This window comes from Trichosurus vulpecula, chromosome 4 (genome assembly GCF_011100635.1).
Source record: "Trichosurus vulpecula isolate mTriVul1 chromosome 4, mTriVul1.pri, whole genome shotgun sequence".
Lineage (NCBI taxonomy): Eukaryota > Metazoa > Chordata > Mammalia > Diprotodontia > Phalangeridae > Trichosurus > Trichosurus vulpecula.
This window is the reverse complement of record NC_050576.1, coordinates 167,498,529-167,526,269: the sequence shown is the minus strand read 5'-3', so window position 1 is coordinate 167,526,269 and position 27,741 is coordinate 167,498,529. Positions and strand designations below refer to the sequence as shown.

General features: G+C 38.9%; 1 protein-coding gene across 9 annotated transcripts in view; it reads right to left on the bottom strand.

The window, feature by feature from the left end:
• The window catches only part of BCAS3 (BCAS3 microtubule associated cell migration factor), a 772,682-nt gene that overhangs the window by 308,087 nt on the left and 436,854 nt on the right, over positions 1-27,741 (bottom strand). For all 9 annotated transcript variants that reach the window (XM_036754180.1, XM_036754172.1, XM_036754177.1 and 6 more), the window contains one exon: positions 25,256-25,353. In XM_036754180.1, the coding sequence (XP_036610075.1) occupies positions 25,256-25,353 (98 nt within the window). The remainder of the gene's footprint in view (positions 1-25,255; positions 25,354-27,741) is intronic.

The following is a 27,741-nucleotide window of genomic DNA, read 5'->3' as shown; positions in this document are numbered from 1 at the left end:
TCATAGTCACTAATCTTCCTCACAGGTCAGGGGAAAATGCCCTGTATCAACATCTACTTAGTACCCATCAGATCAGTGGCCCATCAGATAAGACTTCTCCCCCTTTGAGAGTCCCATCAGAGACACAGGAATTTCCAATTTTTACTCCACTGGAGGCATCAGAGAGAATGTCTCCCTTTTTTTCTATGGGAGCTGGGTAGGCACTTTCACCTCTCTTTTTTGTCAGAAAGTAAGCCAGTCACCTTAAGTAGTCCTCCAAGCCCTCCCTGGAGAGGAATTTTATGATGACCACTGGGTGTTGAATGGGTAGCAATGTGGAGGGGCCAATCAGTTTTAGATTACAGTAAGCAAAGAACTACATTGGGTCTGCTTTTGCCACTTCCCATCCTGCTGATACTGGGGCTATGCTGAGCAGCCAACTGCCCACTGACTGACATTACATCACAATCTTCAACCTGACAAGTAAATCTTTTATGGAAGGCGATGGAAGAACAGAGAAAAATCATACAGGATGAAAAGGAATTGATGAGTTCCATTATCCACTTGTGACAGGTTGGTCTATGTTACTGAGATAACAGATCCATCAAAGCATATTATTGGAGAATAGCTGGTTATCTGAAATAATTTAATAAACCTGAAAAATTAACACTTGACAGAGAGTACAATTCCCTCTCTAGTGAGGCTGATTCACCAAGTTTTAGTAGAGATGAGACTGACCTAGGAACCTTGCTATGCAACAGTTAATGAACAAAGAAAACCCTAAAAACTAGGTAGGGACATACACTTGTACCCGTCCTGGCTAGATTAAATATATTTGAAGCTTAAGGATTCCTATGATGTAACAAATCACATTTGCAGTGTAAGAAGGTCCTGTAGTCAACAGTGCCTTCAATGGTTTACCTTTCCTGTTTCTCGTAAGCCAAATCCATTAAGATGGTTAGGATTGGGGGTGAAACTCATATCCAATGAAAAATTTGTTGCAATTTAGTTTAGTTTATTGTGCATGAAATTTTAAGCCCTGTTTTTAATTGGTGTTTTCCTGAAATTGGTGCCCTCAAATACTGTCTGAAAGTAAAGAGAAAGCAAGCAAGACATATAAAAAATTTAAATATACACACACATATTCTGTTATAAAATACATAATACATCTCAGATGCTTTTCCTGTGCTTTAGACACAAATCAGAGGGAAGTTGTTCACTTACATGATGGTGAATTTTTCATAGGTTTTTGATGGCAAAAATGCACTTCCGTGTCCAAGTTCACAAGAATAAAGAATTCTAAAACTAAAGTGAAGTTATTTTTAGGAAATGAAGGAGCTAGGCTCAAATACAAGTCCTGGGCTCCAAAGGGGTCTCTCTCATTGACTTTTTCAGCAGCCATCTGGATAGGGCTGACCCAGGGAGTTGCTAAGCACCTGGCTGGGAGTCAGAAACTTCTGACTTCTAATCCCAGCTCAGCTCCCATTTTGCTTCCTGGCCTTGGGCAAGTCACTTAACTTGTCAGTTTCCTCCCTTTCTGTGGGATATGGGGATAGTTTTGCTTACAAGCCTCGAAGGGGTAGAGAAGGTTTATAAAGTGCTGATGATAAGGCAGGATTAGAGGTCTCCCAAGCAGCTATTTGTAGCCTCTCTAATATGCTACATGACACTAAAGTAGAGTCTCAAAAGCTGCTGTTTGCTCTTTTTGTATACCCCCCCCCCACAGGACCAACACAAGTTATTCATTTATGAGGTTGAACAATTACTCAATAATATTAGTGAAGCATTATGGGGGAGGACAGGGACCTTAAAAAACTACCTTGAAGTATATTCCATGAACACTGGTGCTTTTTTAAATTTTATTTTAGAATACTCTTTCACAATGGCAGTATGGGACAACAAAGAGCTTCAGTCAAGTTGCTGAGACTCTCACAGAATCTTGCCCAACATACCCCCTACTCTCTTGCCCAAATGCACAGCAATGCTGAAGCTTTTCTTCTCCTATTTAGTCATCCTCTGGTTCTCTGCTCTCTGGGAACCAGGAAAGGGTAGAGGGAAGGGGGTGGCATGGAGTGAGCTGTCATCTGCTAGATTTTCCAATCCTGTCAGCATGGCTGTGGCTTTTTTCAGATGCAGTTCCTTAGCTCCATTACACTAACAACTTTTACTGAAAACCTCACAAGTGAAACGGGCCTACTCCTATATGCTCTCATTTGATCATTTGGCTAGAAGGAGGCAAGAGTCTGAGGTAGCAAAGTCAGGGGGATGAAAGGGCAGGAGCCAGGGGAAAAACCACCTGGGTTGAAATTGGGGCTGGCACAAGGCAGCCTTCTGAAGTGCTCTGCCTACGGCAGTGCTGTTTTCAATAAACATAAGTGGGGAGTATTTAAATAGCACCCAATTTACTTTTTGTTCTCATAAAAATAAAGAGATGAAAGTGGTGGAGGTGCAGATACAGCTCTCTTAAAAGCCACAGCCAGCCAAGACAAGGGAGGGGGCCCTGGAAGGCTACCTCAAGTATGTATTATGTGGTCTTTTATAATGAAAACTTCACAACTTTCCCTGACTTCTGTCTTCTCCTAGGTTGTTGCCACAGCTTGGTTTCTATGGCAGGGCACTACTCATTCTGCCCCCAAAGAGTTCACATAGTTTGCTGGGGTGGCTGCCTGTGATACACCACTTCCTTCTAGTGTGGTCAGCAACGACAGACCCACTGCACTTGGCAAGGATACTAAGCCCTTGATCCAGGGGTGGGGAGGGCTACTAGAGCTGCAGTCCCTAACCTCTCTGAGTTGAAAGATCTACTTTTTATTCCCGGTGTCGTGCTTCCAATAAAAGTATAGATCTCAGCACCCTAGGTTTTCTCCCACAAAGGAGTACTAATACTCAAGAGACTTCTAACCGTCCCTAAAAGTGAGGCTCTGCGCAGAAAGTCAGAGGACTTTCACCCTGTGTTTGGTTCTCATTGATGTTAACACTTTTCTGGGTTTCTTTAAAATAATAAATGGGCACTCTTGCTTAAATTGTTTGCCTCCAGACAGCCTGGAATGGTACTCCAAATCCATTACATCTTGGTGAAGTAGCAATGGGTGAACACCAAGCCCACCCAAGCTTTTGGAATTTTTGTGAAGACCCAACTGCCCAAGTGAAATAAATGAAAACCTTTCTAAATGAACCAGCTTAAATTTTCAGAATGCTTTTTAACCCCACCTAAAGAATCAGGAAAACAACAACAAAAACCCCAAAAAGTCCCCACATTGCACTAATAGGCTATAAAACTTAGGTTGAAAAAGGGTCAGTAAGAGCTAAAACCACTAACCATAGTACTTGGGGAGATGAGGGCCTCCTGTAGGGAAGCTCTGCCATTCCTAAGACCTAAGAAATCGTCTCACCCAGGCTGAGTCCTTTCTGCCCAACTTCTGCCAAGAACACATTTTTACAGCCAAGTTTACCGCCCTCCACCCCCTAGTGCAAAAAGGGGCTATTATGGAAATGCTGACACATCTACAACTCCCAACAGCACAGGGAGGGCCATTCCTTTACTGTATCTATACAAGCTTACCAAAACAAGATGACTAGAGAGAATGAAAGCGTCAGATACAGCAGAGAGACTGACAGAAAACAAGTAAAAGCAGCAAGCTTCGAGACACTCCAGTCATCATTGGTGCTATCTGTTTCTTTGCCAAAGCAAATGGCTCCACTCTCTTTTTTTTAGTCTGAAGAAAATAGTGGTTATAAGAAAATGAAAAACAAATATGGCAGAGGAAAGAGGAAGATCTGCCCTTTTTGGAGAAGAAAGTAAGCCAAAAAAAAAAAAAGAAACGAAGCTAAACAACATATAATCATCACAAAGAAGGTCACTTTTCTGTATCAAAAATGAAGTAAGATTTAGTTGGGAAACATTTTCTTTTCTTAGTCCTCAGATTAAAATCTCTTTAAAAGGCTACTCAGGCCATTCGAGGCACTTTGGAGTACTTTTTAAAGACCACTGAATTTAGAGCAATTTTTATCAGCTATAGTGTTCCACACATTCCCTTATAAGGATGGAATGGCAAGGTCACCTCCATTTACTATGATTCCACCTTAATGACACCAAGTCCTAGAACTATGGAATCAGAGCCAGAAGTGGCTTTAGAGATCAACTGGTCCAATTTCCTCCTTTAACAGAGAGAGGAGGCCACAGGAGAAGGGCCCTGTCCATGCATAGTCACTTAAGTAGAAAAGCCAAGACTAGAACCAAGACTTCCTGACTTTCAGTCAAGTACTGCTATCTCTGAAAACCCAAACCTGTAGTTCTCAATTTCAGGACTCCCCAAAGTGTTCGCCATTCTTTTAGGGTCAATATGCGCACTGCACTCAGGACTGTGAGTTTCTTATACTTCAAAGAAATTTGAAAAATCATCTATTCTATCAGGAGTTCATCCATTCTGAACTGAGAATCAAAGTCCTCCTTTCTTAAAATCTCTGGAGAAACAGCTTCAACAGAGAGAACATTCTAGAGTCTCGTGCCTTGTCGTCTGGTAGTTATCAGATGCACTGAGGATGAAGGCAATCCTTCTTGCCACTCTCACTGCTTTTTTCAGTGTTCAGTCAATCAGGTCTATGGAGCGCTCCCCAGGCATGTTTCCTCTCCTAAGAGGAAGTCTTTTACAAAAACACTAAAAAACCCTGGACAATGTTGAAGACATAAGATTCATGGTTCAGTTTCTATAGTCTTTTCTCAAGCTAAATACCCTCATCCAAAAAAACTTGTCTAAAAATGTTAGCATTCCCATTTTCCTGGGAAGAAAACTGTGGCATGGATGGGGAATTACTGGCAGAGCTGGATAAAGAAAAAGTTATGTTCTAAATATTGGGGTTCAACTTTCTCATCTATGGTTCTATAATTCCATAATATGGTTCTATAATTTTAACTATATTTGCCTCCATGAAGATTGAAAAACCATGATTTACTTATACTGTATAATTCTTATTCATGTTTCCCCTAAAATTATCCACAGAGGATCTACATTACATGCCGGGGACATTCTTCTTTTGTTACTTCCCCCACCCCCACCCCCAATATCTCAATCTGACCTTAATATAATGTTGCCCATTTGTTGTCTCATATATATAGATAGATGCACACACATACGTACATGCACATATATATACACACACACATACATGCATATACACGTACATATATATATTTGTTCTATCCCTTTTTCTGATCACATTTGTCTCTAATAAAGTTTTTGATTTTTTTAAAAAGTTTATGATATAGAGGATACCCCTTTTGAACAAAGTAAGGTTTTATGCTAACATGGGCTCCAAAATGGTCCTTTTATTTGAAGCAAAAGTTCTCTCTGAGTCTCAGTTTCCTCATCTGAAGGGACTGGACTAGATGAACTCTAAGGCCACTTTTAGCTCTAAAGCTATGATTCTATGGTAGAATCAAAAAAAGAAATCAATCTCAATTCTATTTTGCTACTTTCAAAAACACTTAGAGAACACGTTTACTAATGACTTCATAACATCTGTGAAAAACCTGAGGCACATAAAAGGTTAGCTATTTGTCCAAAATTATACTGACTGTTGTTGGACTGTAGCAGAGGAAGAACCATTATCTGAGCCTAGGACTTCTCTTATTCTTCCATTCTAACCATCAGAAATAGCCTCTTTGGGGCCAGAACATTAATTGAAAAAAATCAAGTAAATATCCTGGAAATAATTACTCTGAAATCTGAAAAATCAACTTTTGAATATATTGTACAAAACAAAGCATAATCTCCTTAACATGTGAAAACAGGAGTCAAAAGGATGGGATTTGGGGATCTCTTGTAAGTTGCACAGTGGCTGAGAGGTCTTAGATCTTTACAGTAATAAATATTGTATTGTACAAGGGCCCATTGGGAATCCCAACTCATATGCTGCTCCATGATAGAAGATCAAGGTGTCAAGTCCAATTAGAATCAGCATGTTTCCAGCTTAGTTTTAAGCTTTAATTCACGCTTTGAAAAAGCAATTACTAAAATGTCTAAAGGAAATACAATCACTCTGCACACAAATCACAAAAACTGTACTTAAAGTGTGGGTTTCAACCACTGATGTACCAATCTCCTACTGTTTACATTTTTCCCACAAGTAGATGGAAAATATGTGTGACCTTGGGCAATCACCATCCGTTACAGCAAAGCCTTTTTCAGATGTAGAAACCATTATCTGAATTGATAGTGGCTTTCCCAGCTGAAAATAAATGTGTGATGCTTAAGAGGTAAGGACTTTCAGAGTTTGCAACAGCAGCAGAGCTGCAATGATGCCCAGGTGAGCCGTGAATTCAACAGCCTTTGACCATAAGCATGTTTGTCAATGTCCCTTTAAATAGAAGGTCGGGAAACAAGCATTTTCTACCTTTTGTGGTATTATGTGATAGAGACAGTAAATAATGAGAATGGTTATCAAGTTCAGACAGCTAGACTGCTTCTGGTCACCCATGTGAAGGCCATTTAGGGGTCAGCAACCTTAGTTAATAAAAATGGTTAATATGTATGGTGAAGGGGAAAGGGAAATACCAGGAACTGAATGTTTAGATGGGGAGAGGCCCAGATGGTTAGCTCTCTCTTCCAAATAGAGAAAGTTTCTTGAAAAAAATTTAAAAGAGAGCTGGGCATGGTGTCACACATCTGCAATCCTTGCTACTGTGAAGGCTGAGGCTTGCAGATCTTATAAACTGATCATGTGTCAAAGTTATGCATTAATATGGTAAGTCCCTTGGAGAACTGGGGGTGGGGTGGGTGGAAGAGGCAGTAGGTTGCCTAAGGAACTGGCCCAGGTGAACTGGCCCACGCTGAAAACAGAGCAAGTCATTCTCCAAAGCAAATCAGAATGAGACTGGACTACTGCAGTAGTCTACTGCACTACTCTAGTCTGTGTGAGATAGTATGAACTAGTCTCTAAAAATAACAAATCAAAGTTACTGTTATTACATGAAAATTATTATTAAAATAATAAAATTTTGTAAAATAAAAAGAGAGAGTTTGGCCAGCTAAAGCAGGGAAGACATCCCAGGCACAAGATTCTGCCTGTGCTGAATGAAGACTAAAAAGCTGAAGTAAGCTAAAGAAAGGACCATAAAAATATCAATACATATTTACAATAAAAATATTAATACATTTGTATAGCACTTTTGAGTTTACAAAGTGCTATCCTCACAACAGCCATGTGAAGTGGGTATTACAATATTTATTATGCCCACCTTACATTACAAGTAAGAAAAAAAATTTTAGACCCCTAAATTTAAAAAATTTAAGAAGTTTCTTAAGATTAAGAAACTGAGGCTCGGAGAGCTTAACTGCTCTATTCACCTGCAAGAATGATCAATACAGAAAAAAAATAAGACAAAGTCAAAGAAGAACCTTTTGGGAACTAACAGGGCAGAAGAGTTCCAAAGTCCCTCTAACCCTAGGTTGCATAAACTCCACACTGCAGTTTTCTAACCACTCATCTGGTGGATACAGAGCCAGCCAGGCCTAAATTCTGATCACCTTTTGTGGCAATTTGTTGCAGTAAAACTCAATTTCCCCTATTTTGACTGGGCTCTGAGTTATTAAAAAGCTAAATTTGGTAGATGCTAATTTGAAATCAGCCTACTTGGAAGATGAGGGTAGGAGGAGATACATTCAGAAATTTTGCTGCAATGTGGCCAGGGAACAAGCAGTTTTAGATGGTTCAGCTTTACTTACTTTTAAGAAAACCCTGTCAAATTGGGCCTTATTCTATTTTTCCATTTGGGTCATACAACAGAGAAGGACATATCAAAATGGAAGCAGAGGAAGGGTTTTCTCTCTTGTTCCCTCCTCACACTTCGCACCATCGTTTAGATCTCATAAGAATACTGTAAATACCTTTAGTTCATCTCCATTTCCCATGGGATCCAGTTCAATCAGGCTTGGCTCCTGGAGCCAATCTAATCCGAATGGATGGACCATGGTATATTAAGATTCCCATCTGGTGGACTCCCAATGTAACTGGATCAGCTCCCAAGAAGGAGATCTTATAACTCCTTGTAAGATCCATAGCGGATTGGGCTTTCCCAAATGGGGCTGCTGATCACAGCCCAATGTAGCTATCATGTTGGGTTCTTTCTTAGAAAGCTCTGTGTTGTTTTTCTTCAACTTATTCCCTGAATTAAAAAGCAAATGTGTACACTGAAAGCACATTAAAAAGTCAATACTGCCTCAAAGTGTGAAAAGGGAATGATCAGCTAGAATGGGAACAAACCCTATGTGTTCTCTGATGCTGAACCACCAACAGCCACCAGGATATGGCTCCGGTTTCTCTGGGTACTGGGAGACATATGGTCCATTTCATCTTGACCTGGGATGTTTCCTTCTGCTTGTCATGTCGGTCACAGCTGCTGAGACCAGGACAGATGCTCAATCCTGCCTCTTTTTATCTAAGGCTGAAGAGGAGATACCCTTGGGGGAGTTAAGAAGTTCAACAAGAGGATCGCTTCATAATATTTGCGTGGTGTGAGTTTCATGGCGGGATAGTTGGTTGCATCTATTTCAATCTGTGTTCCCTCAATCCCTTCTTCCCTTAATTCCCCCAGGCTGTGTTCCACATGGCCAGGTGAGGTCACAATTCCTGTAACGGGAAAACACGGGCCTCCACAAGAGTCTATATGAGCCTTTTTCTTAGCTCTTTTCACTATTCACCTATTCACGTTTCACCTAGTCATGTTCCCTTTAGGTTCATACAGTCCTCTTCTTGCCCCAAGGTAGCAGTCAGCTGCCAAGTTGAGAGAATGGATTTGGCTTTGTTCTGCTGGGGAATCTGGCTGTTCAGGGGACTGAAACCAGGAGTCCTTTGGGTAGGTCCTTTGAGGCTAGGTGTAAGCCATTCCTATAGCTGCAGAGGCCAGGGTAGGGAGTCTCTTTCAGACATGGCCCTTGGCTGTGTGGGATGGCTTGAAGCCCTGCCAGAGGGCTGGATGGGAAAGCTTATTGTCCTCCTTAGCCCAAGGGAAACAGAAGATAAAAGAGGCAGGGCCTCTTCCTCTCCCAACTAGCAAACCATTCTTATTTCAAAACCTTATAATCTAGTCTTGTGAAAAGATTACTAACCAGAGAAGCCCAATTCCAGTCCTAAGTACAGCCCTCAGAAATCTCTACAATTTGAACTCTACAATTTTAACACTGAGCCTTTACAAAATAGCTGTGGTCTTTCTGATTTGCTTAGTCCAGCAAAGGCAAATGTGCTACCTTTAAGGTTTAGCCTGACATTCAATACAATAGAAACCAGCCCTACCATGTCCCACAAGGCTACCCAGTGTGTAAGAAAGAGAGGCCACTAAGCTGGACTGACATTACCAACTTCTTGGCAGTCCCCCAATGAGAATTTTTGGCTTAAAGTAAGAAAATTCATTCCAGTCTCAAACTATTCCAACAGCTTGGTCTCATGCAAAAGACAACTTCATTATTAAAACAAATAAACAACCATGGCATGTCCCAAGCTGGCATTTTCCTTGGGGCCTGATACAATGGGCAAACTACCTAAAATGGCAAAAGCCCGACCAGCCAACCCTTGACAATGGATCATAGATGATTGGGTTTCTGGGAATCAAAGTGCTATGTTCTTTCTATTTCACAAAATTATTCAATAGGAAACAAGCTATGTCCCAGGCTAGCTCCAGAAAAGCAAAATAGAATTTTGGTTAAAAGCAGCAATCTCTTCATTCATGCTTTCTATTCCACACATAAAGGAATCACAAGCCACTGATGCTAACAGTTGTGCTTTAAGGGTCATGCTACATGAAAAAAAAATGGCATTGGAAAGTGTTTGGGGGAAGCTAACTTTTCCAGAGTAACAAATATTTAAATTGCCACTGTAGATTAACATTACTGCAAGGAGAAGCAGCACTCACAAATCTGAAGCCCAGGAAGGATTGTAAACCATCACCTAGGTTTCTCAGGTTTATCTAAAGACATGGATAGAAAGAGCATTGTCATTTCTGAATACAGGAGTCATTTTACAATGCTTTTGGAAGCAGATTTTGTTTATTCTATATATTATTACTTCAGATATTATTTATATAGTTAGTAAGTTAGTTATTCACACTCTTTCCTCCCTGTACCATTTTGTATTCCTTCACCAGGTAGCTCAATGGCAATGCCATTACCCACAACAGCACAAAGATTTTCCACTTCCAAGCAATGATGGAATAGTAGAGTTCCACTAAGAGCTTCAGGACATTTATGGTTTTCTTAAACTCCAGAGCCAGAAGGTAAGGCAACCTGGACATTACGCCATCAATGTACTTAAACCACACTGCCACAACTTGTAACTCAGGGCATGCTGTTGTTGTTTAAATAAATATGCAAGAAAACAGAGAGAAATATCTCCCGTTGATCTTTCCCCCAGTGGAATAAAAAAGATCTGTTTACCAAATTCCTTTTTCAGTTCATCACACAATCTTAGGTTCACCCTAGAAGAATGGGAAAATCTAAGAGTGTCAGCTCCAGGAAAGTCACAAAGTCAAACATATTAGAGTTTTATAGACTCGCTTCAAGTCCAGGTACTGAGTCCAAAAAACGGAAAAGCGAAACAAATTTTACATGTGGATGAGGTCCTGTTTTGGAATAAAAAAATTACTACCAGAAACTACAGGGCATAAAAAGTTTCTTTTTCAAGCTCAGGTATTATTCTCACCTCACAGCTGAGACTAAAACCCTAGCACCACAACCTCTAACGATACATTGTTGTAGTCCAATAAGCACTGCCTTTTATATGACTATTATGATACTTTCTGGATTACTTTGAAAAAGAGATGGAGGGCCAAAGCCTCCCCTAGCCACGTTCACAGCTTAGCACCAGAAATCCTGAATGTGAGCACTCTCTGTAACAACAAACTACCTTTATACTGCCCAGGTAATTACAGACTTAGGTCAAGGGCTCCAGACCATATTGATTACATCTCTGCACAACAAGGACCCTGCAGCACTGCCGGGCTCCACTCAAGCTGAGACAGCTTTTAAGTATCTGTGACGCCAAGAGTTCTTGTGTCCTATCAACGCCAGAAACAGGAAACCAATGACCGTTCAGACCTGTCAGTTGTTGCCTACAGCAATAAAGACAGGCTGGGAATTTGCCAAGCAGGAGACTTCATATGTCAGCCGCATTCACACATCTTTACTACCTGAATAGCTGATCTATCTCAGCTACTCCCACGCAGATCTTTTTAGTAGACAGTTTCAGAATGAATATTTGATCGCATGGGGTAGAAAGAGGTTTGGGCTTTCTGAGGTGTCACTATAATAATGTATTTTAAGAAATACGAAGAGCCAGGAGCCAGGTGTCCCAGTTTCTGCTCTCAGCTAATGTGAACCTGAGACTTAACTTTATAGTCCTTTCCCTCTCCAATTCATCCTCCACAAACGCCAAAATAATATTCCTAAAGCACAGATCTGACCATGTCACCTGCTTGCCCTGTGACTCTCTCTTACCCCTAGGCATAAACTCTTCCACTTGGCATTTAAAACCCTCTCTTTATAATCTGGCTCCAGCCTCCCTTTCTAGGCTTATTTCTTATGACATTCCCCTATCCACTTGCCACTCAGACCAAACTAACCTGATTATTGTTTGCTGTACACAAAATTCCATCTTCAGTGCCCTTGCCTTTGCAGAGGTGGCTCCCAATGTGTGGAAGCCTCTACTTCCTTCAACTTCAGAGAATTCTTTGCTTCCTTCAAAGCTCAATTCAAGTACCACTTCCTCTGGAAGCCTATACTGATAATCCCCCATTGACAATGTCCTGCCCCAAGAAATCATTTCATATGTATTTTGTACATAATTTCTTATCTAAGCACATGCTATTTCTCCCAATAGAACGTAAGCTCCTTGAGGGCAGGGATTACTGTTTTTCCCCCTCTGGTATCTCCAGTCCAACAAATAACCTGATGCATAGGAAGTGTTTACTAAATGCTCGTTGAATTACCAAATGAATATTTATTAAGAACATACCATTGTACAAGGGACACTGGGTTTGGCTTTTGCTAATATTACTTAACCATTTGTGACATGGACATGAAATGTGTCTTTTCTTTCCAGGGAGGTCCAAAGATTCCCTCCATGAACTACTTGGAAAAGATCTCCTAATATCATGGTAGTCCCCCAACAGGGGTTCATCTGCCTGATGTATAGATTTTATCAGATTTTAAGATGATAAAAACTTTGACCTACGCTAAATCTGAACATGACAGAATGAAGAAATTTGACTTTAACATTTCAAAGGTCTGTAGTTATCTCGGCATGGACAATCCATACATTGATTCAGATCTCAAACTTCCCATGCCTTAGTAGAGAGCCTGGTGCCTTGATGGCTAGCCTTCTGGCCAGAAGTCTTGATGAACTTAGCTAGGCTGGTCAGTGTAACACAACAGACTTTTAGCTCCTGGCATAGGTACTGTCTCATTTTTGTCTTTGTAACCCCAGCATATAACAAACACAGTACTCTACACATAGCAGGTGCTTAGAAAATACTTTTTGAATGAAAAAATGATAGAAATGACAAATGCTCAAAGCCTTTCTGTATTGGTAAATCCTGAGATAATTTGAGTTCTGCTAGCTTAGCCTTCAAGAACCCAGGATCATGTAGGACTGGGCAATCCTACACAGCCTTGCAAAGACAAATGAAAGGGAACATTTAAAGTAAAGAACAAAACAATCAATGAATCAACAACTATTTATTAAGTGGCTATTATATGTTATACATTGTGGTATGACAGAATTTAATACTGATCTAGACTAACCTTCCATTTTACTGATCAGGAGATGGAAGCCCAAAGGTATGAAGAACTTGCTCAGATCACACAATAAGTTAGTGGCAAAATTGGGATTGGAACCCAAGTCTCTGGGCTATGATACGTGATGCCTGTTCTTCCCACTACAAGACCATTGCCAAAGTCCCTGAATAGAGAGAACCAGTTCTGCGCTGAATCTGGTCAGACAGCTCTCAACAATATCCAGGGGAATAACAAGACTGACTCTCTCCCTGGGTGAAGTGGTGGGGCTCACTTTTGTCATGCTCAGGGGAAATACACAAAGACTGCACATTCAATGGAGAGAAGCTATTTATTTCTCAGCTTACAGATTGCACCTATAGCTACAGGCCACTGGGGCTCTGGGACACAATTTAAAACATTATGGTGCTAACAATTTGACACACAAGTCACTAAGACAAATGGATTTCCCGGCTCAGACTAAAACAAACTCTAATAACTGCCTCCTCTGGTCTCCCCCTGACTCAAGCTATATAAACAGATCTGCCTTGACTGGAGGTCTATAAACTAGAGTCCAGAAAGAGAAAGATGCTAGTCCTGGACTCTCACCTGTCATTGCTGGGTAGCTCTCAGGCTCAAGAGTGCCACTTGGAGAGCTCTCACTATTTTCCCAGAGATGCTCAGAAAAAGCTGGAAGCAGAAGAGGACACAAAGTGAAAACTTCACTCTTGCAATGTAGAAATCATAGATATGTTTTCAGTTGAGACAGGGACCAAAGAAATAATGTGCAATTAGAACAAAGGTTTCCCAATTGGGAAACATTCTCTGCCTCCCCGACACCCCCGTTCCCTCAAAAAAAGTAATAATGATTTTCTCTTGTAACTGTGCTAGGGTAAAATTTGGCTTTCTGTTGTCTTGCCTTTGATCTTCTTCCAGCAGTCTAAAAATTAACATCCCTCTGGAAGGAAAAGGAGGGGAGGGGAGAGAAAGAGAGAGGCCCAAGGAAAATAGAGAAGGTTGAGTTTAGTCCAGAGGCAAGCACAGTGACTTTGAATAGAGTCAAGGGAGTCTGTCAACAGATGCTGTTCAGGTGACAAAGAAGTAAAGCCATGTTGCTTACTCTGCATAAATTTCAGGAAACAGATCACTTTCATTATGGGCAAAAGCAGGCCTGTTTCTCATGTTCCTGATCTCTGGAATGGCCTCCACTACATATGCCCCCCCCCCCCACTCCCTCTAAACAATATTTTTTGAAAAAGTATTTTATGTCACTAAATATTTCTTGATCACATGTAAAAAAAATTAGCAATCACTTTTTAAAATTTTGGGTTCCAAATTCTTGCCTTCCCTCCTTGAGAAAGCAGGCAATTTGATATTGATTACACACATGAAGTCATGCAAAAAAATATTTCCATACTAGCCATGTTGCAAAAGAAAACACAAATAAAATAAAACAATAAAAATACAGTTCAAAAAACTATGCTTTAATCTGTATTCAGAGTTCATCAATTGTCTCTCTAGAGATAAATAGTATTTTTTATCATGAGTCCTTTGGAATTGTCTTGGGTCATTCATTATCTTGATCAGAGTAGCTAAGTCTTTCACAATTGATCATCCTTATAGTATTGCTGTGACGGTGGACAATGGTATGCTCATTTCACTTTGCATCAATTCATATACGTCTTCCCAGGTTTTTCTGAAACCATCATGCTTGTTATATCTTATAGCACAATAGAATTCCATCATAATCATATACCACAATTTGTCCAGCCATTCCTCAATTGATGAGCATCTCCTCAATCTCCAATTCTTTGCCACCACAAAAAAAGCTGCTATAAATATTTTTGTTCAAATAGGTCCTTTTCCCTTTTCTTTGATCTCTTTGGGATACAGAAATAATAGTGGTATTGTTGGGTCAAAAGGCACATACAATTTTATAGCCTTTTGGGCTTAATTCCAAATTGTTCTCCAGAATGGTTGGATTTTTTACAACTCCAACAGTGCATTAGTGTCCCAATTTTTCCACAATACCTCCAGCATTAACATTTTCCTTTTTTATTATGTTGGTCAATCTGATAGGTGTGAGGTGTTATCTCAAGAGTTGTTTTAATTTGCATTTCTCTAATCAGTAGTGATTTAAATCATTTTTTTCTCGGGACTACAGATAGCGTTGATTTTTCTTCTGAAACTTCCTGTTCATGTCCATTGACCATTTATCATCTGGGGAATGGCTCTTATTTTTACAAATTTGGCTCAGTTCCCCCATATACTTGAGAAATAAGGCCTTTTCTCAAAGAAACTTGCTATAAAACATTTTCTCTCAGTTTCTATTTTCCTCCTAATTTTGGCTTCATTAATTTTATTTGTGCAAAAACTTTTTAATTTCATGTCATTAAAATTATCCTGTGATACTCTCTATATCTTGTTTGGTCATGAACTCTTCCCTGATCCACCCTTTATGGCTAAGTCATCTATCCATTTTGACCTTATCTGAGTATACAGTCGAGATGTTGGTCTATGCCTAGTTTCTGCCAAACTACTTTTCTAGTTTTCTCAGCAATTTTTATCAAATATTGAGATTTAACGCACCCCCTCCCCAAAAAAAGATTAGATCTTTGCATTTATAAAATACTGGGTCACTATTGTCACTTCCTATTGTGTAAGGTGTACCTAACTATTCCATTGATTCACCACTACGTTTTTTAGCCAGTACCTACCTGTTTTAATGATTATTGTTTTGCAATATAGTCTGAAATCTGAAATTGCTAACCTGCCTTCCTTTACTTTTTTTTCCACTGATCCCCTTGACATTCTTGACCTTTTCTTCTTCAGATGAATTCTGTAACTACTTTTTCTAGGTCTATAAAATAATTCTTTGGTAGTCTGATTGGTATGGCATTACATAAATTAATTAATTTAGGTAGAATTTTAATTTTCATCATATAGGCTTAGCCTATCCATGAACTTAATACTTCTCCAATTGTTTAGATCTGCCTTTATTTCTGTGAAAACATTTTGTAATTGTGTTCAAATAGCTCTTGGGTTTGTCATGGCAGGAAGACCCCCAAGTATTTTATACTGTCTTTCATTATTTTAAGTGGAATTTTTCTTTCTATCTTTTGCTACTGAACTTTGTTGGTAATATATAGAAATGTTGATGATTTACGTGGATTTATTTTAAAACTTGCAACTATGCTGAAATCGTTTATTGTTTCATAAGGTTTTTATTTGATTCTCAAGGGTTCTCTAAATATATCATCATATCAACTGCAAAGATTGATAGTTTTGTTTTCCCATTGCTTATTTTTATTCCTTCAATTGCTTTTTCTTAACTATAGTTTGTTTTTTTTTTTAGTTTTTGTGGGCTTTTTTTCCCTTTTACTTTTATTTGTAGTACACAACATTCAGTTCCACAAGTTTTTGAGTTCCAAATTTTCTCCTTCTCCCTCTCCTCCCCACCCAAGACAGCATGTAATCTGATATAGGTTCGACATATACCTTCACATTAAACATATTTTCACAATAGTGAAGTTGTAAAGAAGAATTATAACCAATGGAATGAACCAAGAGAAAGAACAAAACAAAACAAAACAAAAAAGAGAGAGACACCAAATAGTTTGCTTCAATCTACATTCAGACTCCATTATTCTTTTTTCTGGATGTGGATAGCTTTCTCCATCATGAGTCTTTTGGAGTTATCTTAGAACCTTGCATTGTTGAGAAGAGCCAAGATTATCAGTTAGTCATTACAGATATAATGTGTCTGTAATTGCGTACAATGTTCTCCTGGTTCTGCTCCCCTCACTCAGCGTCAGGTTATTATGAAGTCTATCTGCTCTTCATTTCTTATAGCACAACAGTATTCCATTACATTCATATACCGCAACTTGTTCAGCCATTGCCCAATTGATGGGAATCCCCTTGATTTCCAATTCTTTGCCACCACAAAAAGAGCTGCTATAAATATTTTTGGGTCCTTTTCCCATTTGTATGATCTCTTTGGGATATAGCCCTAGAAGTGGTATTACTGAGTCAAAAGGTATGCACATTTTTATAGCCCTTTGGGCATAGTTCCAAATTGCTCTCCAGAATGGTTGAATCATTAACTATCATTTCTAGCACAATACTGAATAATAATGGTGATAGTGGATATTTTTGCTTCACCCCTAATCTTATTGGGAAGGTTTCAAGTTTATTCTTGTTACAGAAACACTTGCTCATGGTTTTAGATAGATGCTACTGATCATTTTAAGAAAGATTCAATTGATGCCAATGGTTTCTAGTGTTTTTAATAGGAATGAGTGTTGAATTTTGTCAAATGCTTTTTTTTTTGCATCTAGTGACAGAATCATATGGGGGTTTTTTGTTTTTATTATTGATATGGTCAATTATATTGATACATTTTCCTAATATTGAACCAATTCAGCATTCCTAGTATAAATCCTACCTGATCAGAGTGTAGGATCTTTGTGATATGTTGCTATAATCTTCTTGCTAGCATTTTAATTAAATTTTTTTGCATTGATATTCATTAAGGAAATTGGTCTATATTTTTCATTCTCTGTTTTCATTTTCTCTAGTTTAGGCATCAATACCATATTTGTGTCATAGGAAGAATTTGGTAAGACTTCCTCTCTACTTACTTTTTCAAATAGTTTATATGCATTGGAATTAATTGTTCCTTAAGTGTTTGGAAGAATTCACTTGTCAATCCATCCAATGTCACTTGTCTTGGGGATTTTTTTTTAAAGGCAGCTTATTGATGGCTTGTTTAATTTCTTTTTCTAAGATAGGGTCATTTAAGTATTCTGTCCATTCCCCCCCCCCCACCCTCCGCCAGCCCCCCATCCCCATTAATCTGGGAAGTTTGTATTTTTATATTTACCCATTTCACTTAGATTGTCAGTTTTACTGACATATAACTGGACAAAATAACTACTAGTAATTGCTTAAATTTCATCTTCATTGGTGGTGAATTCATCATTTTTAACCTTCTAGTTCAAGGATAGCAGGGCAGTTTTCTTCAACAATTTCTTGGAATATTATATCTAGGCTTTTTCTTTGATCATGGCTTTCAAGTAATTCAATACCTCTTAGATTATTTCTCCTCAATCTATTTTTCTAAGGAGATAATTCACATTTTATTCTATTTTTCATTCATCTGACTTTGTTTTATTGTTTCTTACTGTCTCATAGTCATTAGCTTCTGCTTGTCCAATTCTAATTTTTAAGGAATTATTTTTTTCAGTGAGCTTTTGTACCTCTTTCTCCATTTTGCCAAATCTCTTTTTAAAGGTGTCATTTTCTTCAGTATTTTTGTCTCTTTTAAGCTATTAGTTGTCTTTTTATGATTTTCTTCTTTTGCCTTCATTTCTTTACCTAATTTTTCCTCTACAACTCTTATTTGATTTTGAAAATCCTTTTTGAGCTCTTCCAGGAAATCTTGTTGAGCTTGTGTCCAATTCACATTTTTCTTTAACGCTTTGCATATAGCTATTTTGACTTCATTGTCTTCTGAATTTGTGTCTTTATCTTCCCTATCACCATAGTAACTTTTTATGGTCAGGTTCTTTTTTTTGTTTGTTTGTTATTTGCTCATTTTCCCATTCTATTTCTTGATTTGGAATTTTATGTTAATATTGGGCTCTATTACCAGCATGGGGGGCAGGAGGGTGAGGCACTGTCTCAAATTTCAGACTTTTTCTGTACTGCTCTTTTCAGAGCTGGTCCTTGGGGCACTGGAGGTTTTTGGTGCTTCCAAGGTGGTGTGATCGAGGGAGAGGTGTGGTCACTGCTCTCCTGGTCTGCCTGCATATTTGTCCTTACCCAACAAGGACCCCTGCCTGATTCCTTGGTATTGAAATCAATACTGTTCCTTACAGCTCCTATTCCCTTGAGGCAGGAAACAATACTGTTCTTCCGGATCCCTGATCCCTTAGGAGACAAAGAGATACTGTCCCTCAGGGTTTTAACTCCCTCTTGACCAAAAGTGCTCCTCTTTGCCTTAAACTATGACCCAGAAGTGCGTATAGGTAATGAAGTTGCCAAACAGCATCTGATTCTGCATCCAGTACTAACTAGGGGTACCCTACAATCTCTTTCTGACCAGCTGCCAAATCTCCCTAGCATCTTTGGCTTCAGTGCTCCTGAAGCAGCTGCTGTTTCTGTTTCCTCACTAGAGTCCCACTACTGGTATTTCATCCTTATGGGTTCTGGGTCAGCCTTCTCTTTCTATCACAGATCTCCTTCTGACCTCCTATGTTGTCTTAGGCTGGAAGACTGTCTCACTTTGACATTTTGTCGGCTTTGCCACTCCAGAATTCAATTTGGGGCATAATTTTAAAGTTATATGGAGAAAAATATTGGAAAAGATCTTTTTTACTCTGCCATGTACATACTAATAAGAAAACTGGTTATAATTTGGACCTGCAGGTGCTCTGCCAAGGGAATGTAAATTTTGATGACTGAAATCTAGCAAAATATCTTAGGGTTTATAGGCTAGTTGTTTTTGTTTCTTAAGGATTGTGCCTTAAACACAAATCACACTGGCTTTCACTGACTGGCCAACAACAGGTCCCAGGCCAAGCCCCACTTGATCACTGTTTGGGCCCTGATTGGCTCAGAGTGAATGTTTCTATTTTGGCCAGAAACCCTGAGGGTCTTCCCCTCCCAGATAGATTTTTTTTTTGACTAGGTAAAAGAGGCCATTCTCTACCTTATTTCTTACCTAGCCTTAATCACTGAATGAGGTGTACCCTCAGTCAAACTGAGACCTGTTAAAGACCTTAGCCAAAGTCTCCCACTGCATTCAGGGCCATCTCTGGTTGTCCTGATCTATATCTTGCCACTGGCCCCAGATGGCTCTAGAGGAGAAAGTGAGACTGGTAACTTGCACTGCCCTCCCTCACTTAAATACAATTTACTTGCATGTCATGGCATCACCTCCCTGATGTCATGGTCCTCTTCAAGAATGAAGGACAAACAACAACATGAAAACTACAGCTTAATGCTTGAGTTGAAAATCTTAACTCATTCAAACTTGGTGCCTAGGCAATACGTTATTGGCGGAGGTGTGAACTAAACCAACCAACTATTATGGAAAGTAATTTGGAACTACTACACCATAAAGTCATGTATATCTATCTAGTGACACTGTAAAGTACATATATCCAAAGAGATGAAAGAGAGAAAAGACAGGAATCATGAGTACAGAAATATTCCTATCAGCACTTTTAGACTAGAAAAGGACTAGAAATAAATTAGGTTTCCTTGAATTGTGGAATAGCTGAAGAAATTATGGTATATCAATGTAATGGAATAATATTTTGCAGTAAGGAATAACAAAAGGGATGGAATCTGAGAAAATTGGAAAGAGTTCTATGAACAAATAAAATGATTACAATAAGGCAAAGGAAAACAACTTCAAAATAAGACACATTCTCAGACATGGAAAATGTCTGAATTTAACTTACTTGACCATACTAATTTATTACAAAGCAGGGCTTTTTATAGTGGGGAGAAGGTAATTGTGAAAAGAGCAAGAGGATGGGTAGTGTTTATAATACCAAAGAAGAAAAGAAAGAAAACAGTGTCATTGAAACATCAAAAAAATAGAGACTAGAGCAAAAGGAAGTTGGGGTGGAACACAAGCAGGGACAGCATTAGCACCATAGTATTCAATTTAACATACACTTAAAAAATAAATTATATGGAATAGGGATTTATGATTTCATATATAATCCTTCCTTGTGAATGAAAACATTCCTATTTGTCAATGTTTATTAAGCCCATAATTTTTTTTAAAAAAAAGAAAAATTAATTTTTGTTCATTCAGAAATCACTACTTTTCTTTGGGGTCAAATTTAACACATAAAAGAGGTCCCAAAACTTCTCCTTCTAGCAAGTATCAGAAAATCATTTCCATACCTGAGGTTTGCACTATAATCATGCCAGAATCTGTCTGACAGTTAGAGACATATTTTATTTGTCTGACACAGCTGTATTCGTTTCCACTTCCATCTTATACCATCATCAACAGTTTGTTTTATCTACATGATATCTTTCTTTTTGTGGGTATTTTTCCCAAAGACTCAAGAATGTTGCTTTGGTATACCAGTCAGTTACAAGGTCCCTTGCTTTAAGTAAAATGGTTGTGGCATCATTGGAAGGTCTGGAAATGTCCAAGTAAAGGGTGGATAGCCATTTGCTAAGGATGTGAGAGAGGAGATTACTATGTGGTGTCAGAAGCTGTACTAAATGTCCCTTCCAACTTTGGTTTTCAATGCTGTCCTGGAAGACATATTGATAGTGAAGGCCCAAACCAAGAGAAGTATCCTCAGGTAGATGTCAACTAGATTTTTTTCAGACTCATCATTGGTTATACAAAAGCAGGGGCTTCAAGTACACTAGCAGTGTTGGTCTACCAGCTCTGAGAGGTAGTATGCTCAGTCAGTAAGGTGGGAAACAGAATTGAAAGAAGCCTCTGAGTACATCTGTTAACCACACAGCAGTCTGCTCTTTAAAAGGAATGCATTTTGAATGGCAGGCTATCAAGTATAAACCATGAGAATAAATTTTCAAGTGACTTTGCATTTGGGATAGACAGAAGACAGTCATGGTATTTAGTCAAGGTAGAGGCATAAACTGCTTCTTTTATTAATATTCCCCATGACCAAAGAGAGTAAATAGTGAAATATGGGGACATTTACAAATTCTCTCAAGCCCAAACTCTTTTTGGTAACCTATATCTGGACATATTAAATGGACTCTTATGAGATAATAAAACTCAAAATGATTCTACTTTGGAGCATAGGGAGGAAGAAGGAATTTTACAATTATCAAAAACCCAAACCTTTTCAGACAGTAGTTTTCAACACATTTAGGAAGAAGATCAAATAGCTGCTACAGAATAGTTAGACCTCATTTGGAGCATTGCATTCAGTTCTAAGTACCAGAATTTATGATGGCCATTGACAAAATGGAGACTATCTAGGAGAGCTACCAAGGAATCAAGGAGATTCAAGATTGTGGCATATGAGGATCAATTACAGAAACCAGGTATCTTTAGCCCAGAGAAGACTTAGGGGGAACCATGATAGTAGTCTTCAAATATCTGAAACAATTTCAAGTGGAAGAGACATTAGACTTACCTTGTTTGTTCTAGTACTAAAAACTGACACGTCACTATTTTTTCAGCATTCATGGCTGGTTCTACTTATAGGAAAGAGAACTAATCGTATCCATTAAAATCGATGGGTTTTAATAGTAGCAGGGAAGCAGAGATAATTTGTATATAAGGAAAAAACCTTTATATTCTCCATCACTGGAAATTCTCAAGAGGAAGTTAGAAGTCCATTTTATGGGGATGTTATAGAAGAGACTGTTGTGAACATACAGATTGGTCTTAGTTGGCATATATGGTCCTTTCTAACTCTGCAATTCTGTGATTCTCTGCATATAACTCAATCTTTAAATTTCAACAATGATCAAATATTGCTTTCTTGTTGGATCTAAATTATATACATCCCACAAAACACATAGAGAGGTTTCGATAACCTACAGAGGTATAAGGCTAGGACTCAAGTTACAGAATTTATCCTTTGCCAGGATTACTAGAGTTGATTTTTTTTTTAAGTTTCTAAAAGAATGTATTTGGAAAAGAATGAACCATAACTCAAGAGAGACAGTAAATTGTGAACTTAATTTTCAGGAATTTTTTAGTGAAAATCACCACATTGTATGTCTCTTTTTTCTTTCAGGAAAAACATAACATTAGAGTTTTCCTAAATCTTTCCCCAAAAAACCCTCAGAGTTAAGGACTTATTAGTACAACGACTAAAGTAAGAATTATTTTGTGAATTCCTGGAACAAAAACTTTAGAGCTACTTGACACTAGGTTTTAGTCCCTATGACTGAAAAGTAATCATATTAAATAGGTTTATACCACCACCAGGTTGGACACACACAGAAAGAGCTGTCACCACAATGGTGGAGAGCTATAAAATGTGCCACAAGAACAATTAAAAAGATGATAAACGTGGTCTCATAAATTGTCTGAAGGTAAGACAAAGTGATATTGCCTGATAAGAGGAGGCGCCACAGCAGCCCAACCTCTAAGCAATCAGCCATCAAACAGTGAGATAAGAATCTTCATAAAGCACAGCAGCCTCCAATGCACACACGGGTCAGACCCAGCGAAGGACTTCCTAGTTCAGGAGCGGTGATAAAAATTTATTGCCTCCTTTTAAAGGAAAAACCTAAAAAGGTATTTTCCAATAAACTTGTTTTCATAAAGAAACTAAACTATCCTATCTTACAAACATCAGGAGAAAATCAAGCTAGTTATAGCCATGGTGCTCTCCTTAGATCAAATAGATGAAGCTTTGCCTAAAAAGGCAACAATAAAACAAAATCATCCACTTAAAAACCAGGTGTAATGTGATTTGCTCCACAGCCACACAGCATCAAGAAGACCTTCTCTAGGGTGACATAGGGAGTGGCTTTTTGTTCAAAGTCCAGGCCCTCATTTCTGGCTAATCCTTTTCCAAGGTTGCTTCAATACACATGTGCCTTACTGTCTTGAAATAAGTAAATAAGTCAGTCCTACTGCTGTGACTGCCTGTTTAACTGAAGGGATTTGGAAAAGTTGGAAAAGCCCAACTACTGAAGTGATCTTTCCCTAGTGAACATCAGGGCTGGCCCATTCAGGTTGAGGATTGGCAATCTAAAGAAATATCCTAAACATGCTTGTGACCACAATTTGGTGGAAGAGTAGGAAGGAAGAAAGGAAGAAAATATGCGTTTATTAAGTACCTATGTGCCAAAGACTGTGTTAAGCTCTTTACAAATATCTCATTTGATCTTCACAACAGTGGTAGGAGGCAGGAAAAAAATCAATCTAAAACTAAACTTTCTCTTAAAGTTAAGCCAGAAGGTGCTTACAATAATTGTTCGTTACAGTCTTTGCACACTGCCTAAAATTGATTAGGAGCTAAAATGGAGTTGGTGCTACAATGGTAAATGAGGAAGAAGTATCTCCTCAACATGTAGCTACCTTCATTATGAATACACATGGTAAATACATCAGGGACATGTTCTTGTTCATTCACAGTAGCTACTTTCCTCTAAAAATACTAATAACCTGGTTGTTTTAAAATGTAAAAAAATGCCAACAAATTAAACCTGTAGGCATGGGACAAAATAAATATTTTAGATTAAAATACATAATTTCTAAGATGCATAGTAGTAAAGGAGAACCTTGGACTAGCAGCCTTCCATTAGTATACTCACACCAAGAAATGACCTAAGAAATTATCTTTAAAAAACAAAATCATATCACACCTACTCCACAGTGGAAAGGCAGATGTATATAAATTGTCTTGTTCCCAGGAGGCAGTCCTGGTTGCCAAGTTCAAACTAAGGAGACAAGTTTGAAGCCCTTCAAAATAAAGATTTATAAAGGAAGTGAGGAGAAAGCTCCAGTTATGGGTACTTAAATAAGGCAATTATGAGACCTGACTGTTTAAGTAACCTAAACAAACCTAGGAAAACTGGCAGCCCTCAAATTTCAGAAACTTAAGGATAGAAATAGTTTGAAACAGGAGCCCAACATCCATCACTCTTTTAAAATTGATCTTCAGAAACCTGGTTCTGTTATCATTTCTGTTTACAATTTAAGCTTCAATCCAATCAGTAGTTGCTAGGGATTCTAAAATCACTACAGATTAAAACCCCTCTGACTCAACTGTTTGACTAATGCTGTATGTTTAATAATTCTACTTGTGAGAGATTTTATTTGACAAAATCCTGCTGTGGGAAATGTTCAGATGCTTCACATCTGCATTAGAATATAAAGTACTGAGGTCTCTGTTTTTTGTACAAACACTGTCTCTCAATTTGGAGAGAGTAGAAATCTATTACTGAAATCAACATACAATTCCATTTTTTTCAGCAGCGATGCCTGAAAAGTTCCACCTAAAAGAAAGATAATTGATGTCACCTACAAAGGCCTAAAGCCTTGCTCCCAAGCACTAATGATGTATATTGTAGGGAGTTAATAACTCTCATAGAGAGAATATGGTTAAGATAATGAATTTCTAAACTTTATGCTTTCAATAATAAAGGCATTTAAGCTAGAGCATTTGGGCTCTCTGGTTCCACAGATCAGGCACTTTGATACTCAACAGGTTGAGTAAATTGAACCCATATATCTTATTTATGTTATATGTCAAGACTGCTGATCCTCATTCAAGTGATCAAAGGCAAAATAAGTCATCAACATTATAGCCTTCAATATTGTGTTCATTATATTTAATCAAGTGCCAACTCCACTGTACCACTCACCAACTTTAAGAATGTTTAAATGTATGGCAATGTTTAGCAACACAAGAAGGATAGAGTATTGCTTAAAAATACAAAAAAGGGAAAAGTAAACATTATCAAACCATATCAGAAAACAACTAAAACTGGACAGAACTAATGAGGCATCAACTCAAATATAGGGAATGGTTTTCTACCTGAGGCAGCATCGATCACTGTAGAAACTCCCCTTCGATCAGAGACTGGACGAGATGACCCTGGCATGCTGACTGGGTCAGAGCGGACTGGCTGGATCCTGCAATGCAATTTAATTTAATTTACTTCACATATGTTACTGGTGTCAGAACTGCCGCCTGCTGCAACAGATCCTAAATCAAGAATGCTGGGACAGCCCAATCCATTAAAGAACTATTTATTCTGAAATCAGCCAAGCAAGGGAGCAGCATTCTTCCTGATTTTTGTACAGGGCTGAAGCACAGCATACATCTCTCTTTTGCTTGTCTCCCTGTGTGTCAATAGATTTTTTTTAAGCTATAGCCTTGGTAGAGTAGAATATGTAAGGGAGAACTTGGAGGAAATGGAGAAATAAAATAATGCAATTTCATATTATAAGGAAATTTATGGAGAAAATACTGCAAACAGCCAGAAAGAAACAATTTGTGTATTGTGGAAACACAATCAGAATAACACAAGATCTAGCAGCTTCTACATTAAGAGATCGAAGGGCTTGGAATACGATATTCCAGAGGTCAGTGGAGCTAGGATTAAAACCTAGAATCACCTACCCAGCAAAACTGAGTATCATGTTCCAAGGCAAAATATTGACTTTCAATAAAATAGAGGACTTTCAAGCTTTCACAGTGAAAAGACCAGAGCTGAATAGAAAATCTGACTTTCAAACACAAGAATCAAGAGAAGCATGAAAAGGTAATCAAGAAAAAGAACAAGAAAAAGAAATTGCAAGGTACTTACTAAAGTTGAACTGTTTTGTTTACATCCCTACATGGAAAGATGATGTGTATGATTCATGAGACCTCAGTATTAGGGTAGCTGAAGGGAATATGCATACGTGTGTGTGTGTGTGTGTGTGTGTATATATGTTTCTGTACATGTTTATATATATGTTTATGTATATATATGTTTATGTATATATATATAGGTATATGTGAGTGTGTATGTATGTATATATATGTGTATATATATAGAGAGAGTGGGCACAGGGTGAGTTGAAGATGAAGGGAAGATATCTAAAAGAAATAAAATAAAATTAAGGGATGAGAGAGGAATATATTGAGAGAGGGAGATAGGGAGAGATAGAATGGGGTAAATTATCTCGAATAAAAGTGGCAAGAAAAAGCAGTTCTGTAGAAGGGAAGAGAAGTCAGGTGAGGGGGAATGAGTGAATCTTGCTCTCATCAGATTTGACCTGAGGATGGAATACCGTACACACTCAATTGGGTAACTTAACCCACAGGAAAAAAGGAGGAAGAAGAAGATAAAAAAAAGGGGGGGATGATAGAACGGAGGGCAGATGGGGGTGGAGGTAATCAAAAACAAACACTTTCGAAAGTGGACAGGGTCAAGGGAGAAAATTCAATAAAGGGGGATAGGTTAGGAAGGAGCAAAATATAGTGAGTCTTTCACAACATGAGTATTGTGGAAGGGTTACACATAATGATATGCATGTGGCCTATGTTGAATTGATTGACTTCTTAGGGAGGGAGGGTGGGAAGGGAAGAGGGGAGAGAATTTGGAACTCAAAGTTTTAAAAACAGATGTTCAAAAACAAAAAAAAAAGTTTTTGCATGCAACTAGAAAATAAGATACACAGGCAATGGGGCGTAGAAATTTACCTTGCCCTACAAGAAAGAAAGGGAAAAGGGGATGGGAGGGGAGTGGGGTGACAGAAGGGAGGGCTGACTGGGGAACAGGGCAACCAGAATATATGCCATCTTGGAGTGGGGGGGAGGGTAGAAATGGGGAGAAAATTTGTAATTCAAACTCTTGTGAAAATCAATGCTGAGGACTTCCGGGGGCGGAGCCAAGATGGCGGCTGGAAAACAGGGACTAGCATGAGCTCCCTGCCAAGTCCCTCCAAAAACCTATAAAAAATGGCTCTGAACCAATTCTAGAACTGCAGAACCCACAAAACAGGAGAGGGAAGCAGGGCTCCAGCCCAGGACAGCCTGGATGGTATCTGGGTGAGGTCTATCCCACACGGAGCTGGGAGCTGGGAGCGGAGCAGAGCAGAGCCCAGCATGAGCGGCTCGGACCAACCAGACCAGGAGCCAGGCGGAGCGGGCCCTAGTGCCCTGAATCAGTGAGCTGCGGCAGTTACCAGACTTCTCAACCCACAAACACCAAAGACAGTGGAGAAGGTTAGTGGGAAAAGCTGCGGGAGTGGAAGGAGTTCGCGGTTCGGCTTCCAGCTCTGGGGGCACCGGAGGTGGGGCAGCTACAGCTGTTGTTGCTTCCAGCTCCAGGCCCACCTGGTGGGAGGAATTAAGTGGCAGAGCAGAGCAGGAGTGCACAGCCTGCTGAAGATCTAAGCCCAGTCCAGGGGTTAGGGGTTCTTGGGGAAGGAGTAGTGCTGGTGTGACAGAGCTGGCACCTACTCCCCAAACGGGGAACATAGAACTCTTTAGTCTACAAGCAGTCATACCCCACTGAAAAACTCAAGGGT